Raw genomic sequence first — 12,970 nt, 5'->3', positions numbered from 1 at the left:
TTTCTGCACAATAATGCTTCTAAAGTATGGGTTTAGTTTGTCCACATGGTCCGAAGGAGTATTACAGTGAAACAAGACCCACTGGTTGCCTTGTAAATTGTTAATTGCTAATTTACTAAGAAAATAAAGTTATTTCCAAAATTTATTTTTTTACATAGTAAATTGTATTAGTTATTACCCTGCCTTATTAGCTAGATATTTCAAAGTGACTACTTTGCAGTTTTATCTACAGTATTGAATTTTACTAATAAATAGCGAAAGTTCACTGAAAAACATACATTTGAACAGGCTTTTAAGTTGATTTTATGTTCATGGGTGCATGTTTCCTTTGAAGCAGTTGTAAAGAATAATATATTTAAAGCTGCATTATCACCCTAAGTGGCAGAAAATTTCAGTTCATCACTTTAAAATGGCTAGGTTGGCTTAAAAACAGGAAATAATCATAAATTGCAATCTCCATAATGGCCACTTCACATTGGTCTTCCCACTCACATCCCCTTCTGTAGCATCACAAAGCACTGGTTTGTGACACAAATCTCAGACCCCTCGGACAAACACCTGCACAAAGCAGCCCCTAGAACTTTAGTGAATGGCATCCTGGGTAGGAGTATATGTTTTCACCCTACCTGAGAGCGCAGATTTAACAATAAAATATTAATCGATTCTGTGGCTTAATGCTGTAAGTGCTGCTGTGTGCTTGGCTAGAAAGTTTCTTGTTAATCCTACCATGGGCACCCAGTCAAACAGGTGGCATAGAGTCCTTAGCAGAGGAGGCATGCTGGAGACTATGTGGCAAATACTATGGGAGAAAGCCCAGACAATAGCATGTGAAGGGTGGGACAACCCACGTTACACTGTGATCAAGCCCTTTGTCATTAAATGTGCTGCTGTACATGTGGTCAGCAGGTCAATATCAATAGAGGAAGAAAAAGTAAGTACTATTCACTCTGGTTATTTAGTGACACTCAGGGTGAGTCAATACCCAAAATCATTTATATTTTTTATTTTTGATAAAACAAACCCGTTTAGGGTTAAAGGAGCAATGCTTGCATGAATCAGTACAATCACATGTACAACACTGATGTAAATAAAACAATGTTAATATTAAAATTACAAATTATGTTAAAATGGTGATACTGTGGTGGTATTACTGTACAGTTGGAGCTGCTTTTATTACTTTCACTTTTAAGGAATTCTTGCTTTTGCATTTTGATCGTGTATATAGTTGGGGCTGTATGTAGATGGCAATTAGAGTTAATTATTAGCTCAGCTCTAAGCCTTACCTACGACTTTTTTTTATTCTCACAAATATATAGCATCAAATATTTGTGGATACTGTTGATAAATGACATAATAGTACTGGAAATTTACATCAAACCAAAATAAGGCTCTTTTAGGATCTACCAAATAACCACTCCTATTCACCTGCTGTACTCAACTGTCATGGCTGTTTCCATCTCTGTTCAGCTGCTGTACCCACAGTCCTTGCTGTTGGCTTTTATGCTTGGCTGTTGATCCCACCTAGCTCTACTGTCATTGGTGTTTCCACATCTGTTTAACTGCCCACTGAGTGCAAGTGAGATTGATGATTCCATCTCTGTTTGACTACTGGACCCACTGTCCCCAACTGTCAACATCGTGGACCACGTGTCAAAGCTGCCTACTTTATTAACACCAGCAAGAGGGCGGTAATGTGAGGGCTAACCGGGAGCTCAAGTGTCTGGTGAGTTCCTTCCAGTCATTGCGGCTGCCCCCTATTGACCGGGTCGGTGAGCTAATCAGGGTTCACCTTCCGGCCACGTGAACATTTGGCTCTGCGGCAAGCCAAACAGGGTTTGCTGCACCACAACCCAGCATTGATATGAAGTCACGCAACTTCGGCACAACCACAGCTATATAAGCCGCTGGGCACCGCCCTCTTGAGTTCAGTTCAATGGCGGAGCCCTGCAATGCAGATGTTGTACGAAGTCCGGAAGAAAGAAGACAGTGCCGGAAGAAGAGGGGAAGACCATGGCGGCAGAGGGCCCTTGTAAGGGCCAGGAGCTAGTCTGCCACCAAGACGCCGGAAGATCCTGTGCCGTACAGGTGAAGAGGCGTCGCCGGCTGGAGGGTCTGAAAGAACGGAAGATGCCGGGCAAAATTTGAGAATCCTGCATGGAGCACGAAAGTATAATTGATTCCTGATAGGTTGGGCACAAGGCCCATTGGCAATTTGGGCACTAGGGCCGTGGGGCAAATAGTGGGCAGAAGACCCTAGTCAGTTAGGTAGTAAGTAGATTTATTGGGCACATTGCCCCTTTGGTTAGGTGGGCCCAAGATCCAGTAGGGCAGAAGGCCCTTTAGGTGGACACTAGGCCATTTAGGTGGGCAACAGGGCTTGTTAGTGATGGGGCACAAGACCCATAGTTAGGAGGGCATAAGGCCCTTAGTTAGTCCCAGGGCACAAGGCCCTATATGTAGTGATTTGGGGCACAAGGCCCCTATGTAATAAGGGGGTGCAAGGTCCATTGTTAGGCTGGGCACAAGGCCCATATAGGTTATAGTAGGATGTAAGGCCAGTAAGGTTAGTGAGGCACCAAGCTTTAAGTTAGGCTGGGCAGAAGGCCTAATAGTTGTGATGAGTTTTAGTTAATGAGGTTCAAAGACCCTGATAGTTTGAAAGGTTGCTCGGCCCTAGTTAGTGTAGTAGGGTACTAAGTCATTGATCTAGGAGGACTTTTGCTCCCCTAGTCAGTGTAGCCATTAGGTTGTTGAGAGTGGCATTTAACGCCCCTCCATCCCGTCCAGAAGGGCACCCAAAGTCCTGAGCCCCAAGACAGGCCTGCAGAGCGGCTGAGTACCAGCTAACATGAGTGGCTCAGAGCAGGTAAGCAGAAGCTGGAGCTTTCAGTTTCCAGGTTTGTGACCACTGGTGAGGTGTTCGCTGGCCCACAATATACTATATGTTGTGATTGTTGTTTTCTATGCCACCTATCTGTCTCCTTCAGTGTATTCCTCTGCAGGAGCCAGGAGTCAGGCTCTCATCAAAGACTGTGCGTAGGTGGAGAGAGGCTGGGGTGTATCCATGCGGACGGTAGGTGGTCCATCAAAAATAAGGTAAGACATCTGTGTACATCTGTTTTATTCCTCTGCAGGCATTGCAGTAACATAGCCTCCACCTCATCTATTGCCCCAATAAACTTGGATTAATTAATCCAGGCTTGCCTCTACTGACACTTTCTTCTACAGGGGAATCTCCCTCACCCACACCCCAGATTCAGAAGCAGACAATGTGGTGGAGTAGGCATTCTACTTTCTCCATACTGCACATTCCCTGGAGCCCTCCCTGTCTTTGTCTTTCTTTGAAGTTCACACTTTCCATCTATTCACTCCTCTCCGCCTTTGTGTACTATCCTTTATGGCCCCACAGGTCCGGTTTCACTAAGCCTTGCTGACATATTTCATATTCTTTGACATGTCTACTGTGATAGAGTCACTGAAATGAGGCTGAATTACAAAGGGATATGTCCCAGGCCATCGGCTTTGTGCGCATTAAAAACCAGAGGAAAGTCTATATATTTTGTAAATGGCTTGTTGAAGGGCTATAGGCTTATTGAAAAGCTGGAAAAGGCTCCTGGGGTTTATGGATGGAAAGAGTAGGGTGAGTTCCATCCATTAGGCCTGTAGCCAGGTCTTTTAGGTAACCTGCTGCTAATTAGGATGTGCACCTGAGCAGTGCAGGTAAAATGCTGCTCTTCAGCACAGTCTGGGTCTCAATCATAGGGAGGAGGCTGAATGCTAGAGGCCTCCTGAGAGACAATGCTGTGCCGAGCAACTTTGTTACTATATTTGATTTGTGTGTGGGACATAAGGTCCTTCACATATGAGCGAGGGTCTACATTAAATGTGTATTAAGTGCCGGACAGATTCGATTTTTATTTGTATTTTTGTTTACTTTGTTCATTTGAATGTGCTAATAAAACTGGTTGAGGCCAGTTACACTGAAAACCCTGTATTCAAGTAACTTATTGTTGTTATTCGTTGCCATCTTCCCCAGGATATGGTACCTATTCCCCTCACATGGTCACACTACTCTAATACTAAGTGATTTAAATATTCCCATTGACAACCACACTGTCTCAGCTGCCACAAAACTTCTTTCACTTACTTTCTCTTTTGGTCTCTACCAGTGGACTACATTTCCCACCCACTGTGATGGACACTCTCATGACCTTAACGTTTCCTGGTGCTATAGGGTAAATGTAGATGTAAATATTTATGTCAATCGTAATTATACAATTGTTTTATGCATTATTTATTGGGCCTGTTTAGACATGATAGCAAATAAAAAAATAAGAAAAATCCTTTTAAATAAACAATATTCATATTTTACACCAAATACATGTAGATAATGTAGCATTTCAGTAATTGTATGCAGTAGTAAAGCACAAAATAGCTTAAAAAGTTCAATTAGTAACTCTCTCAAGTGTTTGCTCGTATTGCACTGTGTGTTCTGACAGCTTTCTATAATAGCCAGCACTAACTTTTACAGCAATTTGTGCTTCAGTAGCTCTTCTGTGGGATTGGACCAGACAGGCTATCCTTCGTTCCACACGTGCAGCAATGAGCCTTGGGTGCCCATGACCCTGTCACTTAACTGGTTGTTCTTCCTTGGATCACTTTTAGTAGGTATTAACCACTGCATACTGGGAGCACCCCACAAGACCTGCCATTTGGAGATGCTCTGACCCAGTCATCTAGCCATCGCAATTTGGCCCTTCTCAAAGTTGTTTAGATCCTTACGCTTCCTATTTTTCCTGCTTCCAACACATCAATTTTAAAAACTGACTGTTCACTTGCTGCCTAATATATTCCACACCTTGACAGGTGTCATTGTAACAAGATAACCAATGTTATTCACTGCAATTGGCAGTCATTTTAATTTTGTGGCTGATGGGTGTGTATCTATATTAAAAATATTGGCAGATGCTGCCAAAACTTTTCCATTATGTCATCATCTCTCATCTTGACTATTTCAACCTCCTCCTATTTGACATTCCACTCACCCATCTATGCCTGCTTCAATCCATCTTAAATGCCACAGCAATATCATTATTGTCGCACCATTTGGCAAAACTCCAGCTCTCAGTGTCCTTCGGAATCCAATTACTCACCATTACCTACAAGTCCCTCAGCAACTTCACCTCTTTATACATCTCAAATCTCATCTCAAAATAATCTCTCTCTCGCCGTCTTAGATCTACCGCTTACCTGCGCCTCTGGTAACTACCTCTCACTCCTCCCAACAAGACTACTCCCAGGCTGCTACCCACTTATGGAATTCCCTATTATGCATGATTAGACTCTCCCACAAACTTCAAGGGGTATATTTACTAAACTGCGGGTTTGAAAAAGTGGAGATGTTGCCTATAGCAACCAATCAGATTTTAGCTGTCATTTTGTAGAATGCACTAAATAAATGATAACTAGAATCTGATTGGTTGCTATAGGCAACATCTCCACTTTTCCAAACCCGCAGTTTAGTAAATATACCCCCAAATCTTTAAACTGTCTCTAAAAGCTAATCTCTCTATTAAAGGTAACCCTGCTCCCATCTGTACTGCCCAGACGAATGCACTCACAACTGTCCCAATCTCCACTCTAAGCCACACTTGTCTCTTCTTATTGCAGCTGTCCCATCTTTCTATTATAATGTAAAGTCTCTCATGAGCAAGGCCCACCCTAAGTATTGTTTTAATGTCTGCATTCACTTTGTCTACCTTGTATGTCCCTGTTTTATGAATGTCCTATTTTCCCCACTGTTGGGCGCTGCGGAGCCCTGTGGCACCTTACAAATCAATTATAATAATTATAATAATCCTTTCTTTAAAATATTATTTACTCTATACTGACTAATGTCAAGAACAGACAGTGACACCTTTCAACAGCATGTGTTGTGTGAACTGCAAGACGTACACTGTACACATGGAGGAATAGTGTCTGGTGCTACATATCCATGTGCGAAATATAAAGCAATAATATCTTTATTTCCTTCAACCAAACCAATACCATTATGAGTTATTGTCTCATACATTAAAAATAATACTGCATTATGTTTAAATGCACACCTCAATGTTAAGCCAGGATCTGTACATTTCCACCCAGAACATCATGGATATATGTTACTACAGTTTAGGAAACTTGGCAAACTAGTTAACACAATGGTTGCAATTTGAGGATAAATATATATGCAAGTAGCATTTATAAATTCCATTTCATAGACAAGTGCATTTACCAAAACAATTTTCCACCATTTGTTTGGTAGGTGCCTCACCATACGCTGTGGTGTTAAAGGACTCTGCTCAGTCTATCATGTAACTCTTAGTCTACTGCTTCCCACTTGTCTCCATTCTCGTCCTCACATTGTGACCTGCACTTGGCACAGATCCCACCCTGCCCACAATAACCTAACTACATGGACAGGTCACACTTATCTCCTGAAATACTCTATGCTGCTGCAAACTTCTAGATGGTGTGATTGGTCACAGGTTTTCTACCACTGACAGATGAAGATTGCAATACAAAAAGGTGCTCAGACCCCAATCACATTCACATTAAAAGTTTTAGTTTTCTAATATGCCTGCACACATGGTGGAGGAAAAGCCACAAATGACGCAATCTGGCAACCAGCAAAGCGTCGTGAGTTTACCAGGTTTGCCGTGTGACTGGTACTTGATTCCATTGTTCATCCCAATAAAACCTGCTTCATCTGTACAACATTCCCGATGTCTCATACGCAAATAAGTTAAATAAATTGCTTGCTGCAATCAGGAGCTGTATGAGGATCTCTCAATCTGGGATTTGAGCTATTTAGACAAGTTCATTCAATAAGCCGCTTCTATTCAGGTGAGCTGCTTCAATTTCGGGGTGCTGCAGTTTGTGTGTAATAGACATTTACGAGTAAATTCATTTTTTTCACATAAATGGAGGCTCATGATACCTCAGTGTTATTAAGATTAATATCTACACGCCAACCTAAATCTTTATCTATTTCATCCTCAACGATTGTTGGAACATTTAAATATTTATCTGTCCTTGATAACTGCTGGAATACTTTAAGGGTGGTATTCAATTGACGGCGGGATTGCTGAAAATCCCGCGCTCAAAGGGGGGGTATTCAATTGTCAGCGTTAACGCTAAAAAACGAGCGCTCAACAAATATTACGGTTTATACAGTAATATTGCGCGCGAAAAGCGTTAATACAGTAGTTTACTCGCGGAATTTCAGCTCGCCGCTCAGGGAGCTGCGAGCTGAAATTCCCGAGTAATTACCGTATTAACGCTAAGATTTTTTGAGCGCTCGTTTGAGAGCGTTAACGCTAACAATGGAATAACCTCCAATGAATATTACCGTTAATACGGTAATCCTGCGCATAATTACCGTTAATACGGTAATTTACTCGCTGGATTTCAGCTCGCAGCTCTGGGAGCTGCGAGCTGAAATCCAGCGAGTAATTACTGTATTAACGGTAATATTCTTTGAGCGCGGGATTTTCGGCGATTCTGCCGTCAATTGAATACCCCTCTTAGTGTGAATTTACCAGTCCACTATTCTTATATAATGAATCCGTTGGGATTATAAGTATTATTTCCGTACAAAAACTTCTATAATTGTGGGCTCACAAATTAAAATATATCGTTTACCAAGTGATCTTTTTTCATTTGATATTTAGTACTGGACTGGATTTGAATATCCTCAGGAGATATTTGTTACATCTGTTACATTTGTTACAAAGGAGTCATTTTGCACCTTGGCAAAACAAATGTTGCATTAGAGGGGGAGGTAAATTTAAAATGTGATGACAGATTTATACTTGGGGTAGAGCATGTCCTAGATCAACTTTAAATTGCAGTGTACAAATAAAGATATCAAGTATCTGTGTGCTACATGAAAAAACAGACAGTATTTATCTTAAGTGCAAAATAATAAACTAATTTGCACCCCTTGTATTGTAACATGGTTTTGTCCAGGAGAAAACCCACTCACTTTTTTGCCTTACTTTCTTTAATGAATCAGGCCCTCTATGTTTTGAGTTCCTCTTGCTGAATCAAAGCTCTGCTATCTGAGGTATGTCTGGTATAACATAAAGAGCATTAAAGACTAGCACTAGATGTACATTTTCACATTAAAGCAATTCCCAAATTACATATTAATCAAATTAACTTGGCTTGGATATTGTCTTTAATATATACTGCTTTCTTGTGACTGAGAATGGATGTATTTTAAAACAGCAATTACACATAGATTGTTTTCTTTAAATACTAAACTTAAGTACCTTTTAAGCATGCACCTTTACTTAGCTATCCTCCTAAAAATCATTTTTAAAAGCTCTCTGGTTGGCAAACCAAAATGGCTGCCATACACAGACTCAGCATGTCATGTGATGGCAGATGGAAGAGGAGGATGTCACAATGCAGGCAGATCTCAGATGGTTGTTTCAAAGCCTCTCTGCTCACTACATTATGTGTCCTGTGACTGTGGTCGCCACGGTAGTCCAGAATCATAAATCAGTAATAGAAAAAAAAAAAGGAAAAATTTTAAATACCAGCGTTATTCTTATGGCCTGCCACCAGATATTTTTCATGTCATTGCTGCTTTAATTTAACTACCCTTTATATGCTCAATTTATTTATTTCTTTTATGTATATGGAAATAAAGCACACCAAGCACACAAATAATAATAATTCAATAATAATCCAAATCCTTATAGAAATGTGACTGCAAAAGCTCCATTGGATAATTAAGTGTTGACCTTAAAACATATGAATTATTTAATATGTTTAAATATAATAAACTACTTTTAACCTTCACTAAATGCATGTATTTTGATACATGCATTTAGTAGATTATTTAACCTGTATAAGTGGATGACATTGTTTCCAATGTCTCCATTCACACTCACTTGCGTTTAGGAGCATTGCACTCTACACTGGTTGCCTGTCTTCTACCGAATCCAATATAAAATACTTTTACTAACCTACAAGGCCATCAACAAAGCACATACATCTCCTCTCTTGTCTCAAAATATCGCCCAACTCGGCAAATCCATTCTGCACAAGATCTGCCTCTCTCATCCACCCTCATTACATCCTCCCATTCCCGGTTACAGGACTTTTTTCGGGCTGCACCCACTTTATTGAATTCACTTCCTCACACCACAAGACTTTCCTCTAGTCTTTAAACCTTCATGTGTTCTCTGAAAACCCACCTTTTCAGACAAGCTTATAACATTCCTTTACCACCCTCTTAATCTCCCTAGGTTACCCTATTACCACTCTCTACACAGCTAACACAAGACAACAACCTTCTGAGCGACATTGCTGTGTGATTGAACCTACGGCCAACTAAATACTTTGTAACCTTTGTATTCTAGCTGGACAAATTTTCAATATGATGTAGCACTTACCCTTGTGAATCAAACCATTGTCCCATAGATTGTAAGCTTGCGAGCAGGGCCCTCTTACCTCTCTGTATGTGTGTATTACCCAGTATTGTTTCATTACTGTTTGTTCCCAATTGTAAAGCGCTACGGAATATGCTGGCGCTATATAAATAAATGATGATGATGATGATGAAGAACATACCTCCCTTGCTGAAATGTGAGTCAGTATTTTTCACAGAAAAGGTGTGATAGAGGCATTTGGGTGATTGCTAGCATAAAACAAAGTACAGTGATAGCTACAGTGGTACCTGCATGTTCAAATAGCTTACTTTATTTGCCAGAAGGATGAAGACATTAAAATAAACCAATGAGGTTAATCAAACAATCAATATAATTGAGGCTGTAAGCCATGTGTTGTTATAACTCTACCTCGCAAAATAAGACTGTCCTCTGGTCTACAAACTTTCAAGCGTTCTCTGAAAACCCACCTCTTCGGAAAAGCTTATAATATTCCTCAACCACCCTCTTAACCTCACTACATTACCCTATTACCACCCGTTACACAATTTTACACAAGACAACTACCCCCTGACCAACATTGTTGTGTGACAGGATCATTTAGCTTATGAGTCACTTTTACCTTTACAGCCTGGCTGGGCCGAAATGCAAAATGTAGACTTAGCCTTAGCCTCGTGTGTCGATCTCCCATTGTCCCATAGATTGTAAGCTTGCGAGCAGGGCCTTCTCACCTCTTTGTCTGTTTTACCCAGTTTGTTTGTTAGTTTACTATGTTTGTCTCCAGTTGTAAAGCACTACGGAAAATGTTGGCGCTATATAAATAAATGATGATGATTGCAGTTTTTTGGATGCGACCTGCTCCTCTTTTTTTTTCCACTCAACTCAGTGTCCTTCATTGACCTCCCCAAAACAAGTACAAGTGTTTAGTAACCAGAGCATGTCAAACAGGTTAACGTGTGACATGCAATGTCACTAACGTCTGAACTTGGGTTGTTCTTGTGAATATGTATTAAGTAACTGTACCTTTATGGCCCATAGCAAATAGTGAGATATAAAATATGAAAGCAAATGTCTGGTTGCTATTGCTTACAAATATTGAATGATTGGTCTTCCCGTACTTACTCCATTATTCTCAATCGACTTCAATGTAATTTAATAGAGCTTCTGATTATCATGTGGGCTCCCCCTGTCTTAGAAATTAAAATCTTTCTTATATATGGCTATCTTGACACAAACTGGTGCGCCAAGCTTGACCAAATGTTTCATCTAGACTTACAGTATTAAATAGAAAACTATGTTTTCTAAAGAAAAAAATTAAATAAAAATAATTAATATTATGTATTTATATTATATATTTATAATATATATATATATATATATATATATATATATATATATATATATATATATATATGATCATACTCTATATAAATCAGAACATATATGAATATCATACAAAAATAAAAATAAAGTGTTTTATTATTGAGGTTTAATATACAGCTTTAATATGTTAAGAGACTGAAACAAGGTGTTTTTTATCATATTCAATTTACAAATAAAAGTTTTGGACATGGAAACTTATGTATCTAATTTAATGTACATGAAGGGATGTAATGGTTCTCCAGCAGCTTTGAAACTTGGCAAGAAAAGTTCTGAAGAATTTAAGTGCAGTAAAAGACAAAGGCAGAGTAAAAAAAAAAATCAATATGATTTTCCAGCCAAGACGTACAAAATTTAAGAATAAAAACAAAAGGATGTCTGCTCCACAGGACAGACGAAAGTTAATAAAAGTCACTGAACAACATTTCCAGACAAAGAAGAGCATAAAAATGTGAAAGAGTCCATATAAAATTGCCCTACAAGATATTTGCACCAAAATAAAACAAAAAAAGTTCTCATCTCAATAGTTCTGAAATGATACAGTATCCAACGTGCTGCATCGTCAAAAAGTGTTATAAAATGCTCCCACCTCTAATAAAATGCCAAGTTAATAAAGCAATAGTACAAAATAATAATAACCAGCTTAAAATAACATTGCTTCTGTCTATTTTCCAACGAATTTATGCAAGATCAGACTATATACTTGGGTGGTTTCTTCCATTAGAGAAAATGTGTCCGCTTGGTCTGTAAAGAGAGTAAGTCAAACATCACATTCCACTTCCAGATACAAGAGTTAATGTTGTTTCTCACAAAACCATCTTTAGAGGTTATGTTCCACCTTCATCTCAAGTAACATACACATCTTCCTTTCCTTTATACAGTGCAGAGTATATGGGCTGAGAAATTGGAGCCAGTTCCGTTCTACTCCAGTTCACTGTCATCTCTCTCTGAGTTTAGTGCTGTGCAGTAGTTGGGTTTATCTGATGGTATGTAGCCAGGCAGACAAACACACTTGTATGACCCCTCTGTATTAATACATTTGGCATTCTTGCAGAGAGACATCCTGCTGTTCAGCTCATTGCACTCGTTGACATCTACAGAGGAAAATAACAGGTAAAGCTATTAGTTACACAGATATTTTTTCTTCCTTCCACAAAGACTTATTGCATCTTGCCCTTGTCACAAATACAATGAATGTCCCTAACATAACATGTAGAACATTAGTAATATAATTTTATGATATGTTGAGATATTTAAGATCTAGATGTGAACTCATGTTGGGTCTTTGTAGGCTTAGGATAGTAGTGTAAATAGTTTTTGTCTTCAGTCAGTTTAATGTCTCGATAAAAAATTCTTTTCATGGTAAATGTTACTTTTTCTGTGCTATCTATTTATGTGTTTGTTGCCAATAGTTTTTACATTTTACATTACATCCAGTCCCATGAGTAGGTGATTTGTGGACCAAATGCCAATACTGAATGCTGTCAAACATGAAGGATCTCAAGAAAGGTGAAGGCCACACATAAAGGCCTGGGAGGGCTGCATCTAAACCATGGGTTGCTAGCTCGCCATATATCTTAAAGGCCCCAGACAAGAAGCAGTTAAGTAAATAGACAGCAAGTGGTAATATACATGTTTAACGGATCCAGAGATCATTGTCTCTAAAGAAATCTCAAAGAATCTTACTCTAATTACACATAGGACTATACATAGGATTCTAGTTTATCAACTTGTTTCAGGGATGACTAATCAGTAGTATTCTAAGATATTGCTTTAGAATACCTCTGACTACAACTGATGCAGAGGAATAAAGAAATAGCAGATGCCATGGAAAAAGCAGGGGCAGGTCACACTGAGAAAGTTAGATGCAAAATAGTGGTAGGTGGCTGGTGGATACAAAAAAAAGAGAGAATGGAGATCAGGGGGAAAATGTATCAAGCTGAGAGTTTCCAGCAGGTTTAAAAAGCGGAGATGATGCCTATAGCAACCAATCAGATTCTAGTTATCTTTTATTTAGTACATTCTGCAAAATGATAGCTAGAATATGATTGGTTGCTATAGGCATCATCTCCACTTTTCAAACCTGCCGGAAACTCTCAGCTTGATACATTTACCCCCAGAAAGGGTGAGATGGAGTGAAACTGGGAATA

General features: G+C 39.3%; 1 protein-coding gene across 2 annotated transcripts in view; it reads right to left on the bottom strand.

The window, feature by feature from the left end:
- Positions 1 to 10,901: 10,901 nt before the first annotated feature.
- LTBP1 (latent transforming growth factor beta binding protein 1) overlaps positions 10,902 to 12,970 on the bottom strand; it is a 348,337-nt gene continuing 346,268 nt past the window's right edge. For both annotated transcript variants that reach the window (XM_075203670.1, XM_075203671.1), the window contains one exon: positions 10,902 to 11,914. In XM_075203670.1, the coding sequence (XP_075059771.1) occupies positions 11,742 to 11,914 (173 nt within the window). In that variant the 3' untranslated portion in view covers positions 10,902 to 11,741. The remainder of the gene's footprint in view (positions 11,915 to 12,970) is intronic.

This window comes from Mixophyes fleayi, chromosome 3, assembly GCF_038048845.1.
Source record: "Mixophyes fleayi isolate aMixFle1 chromosome 3, aMixFle1.hap1, whole genome shotgun sequence".
In the NCBI taxonomy this organism is placed as follows: Eukaryota; Metazoa; Chordata; class Amphibia; order Anura; family Limnodynastidae; genus Mixophyes; species Mixophyes fleayi.
The sequence above is the reverse complement of the archived record's forward strand: the minus strand, read 5'-3'. Positions and strand labels throughout refer to the sequence as shown.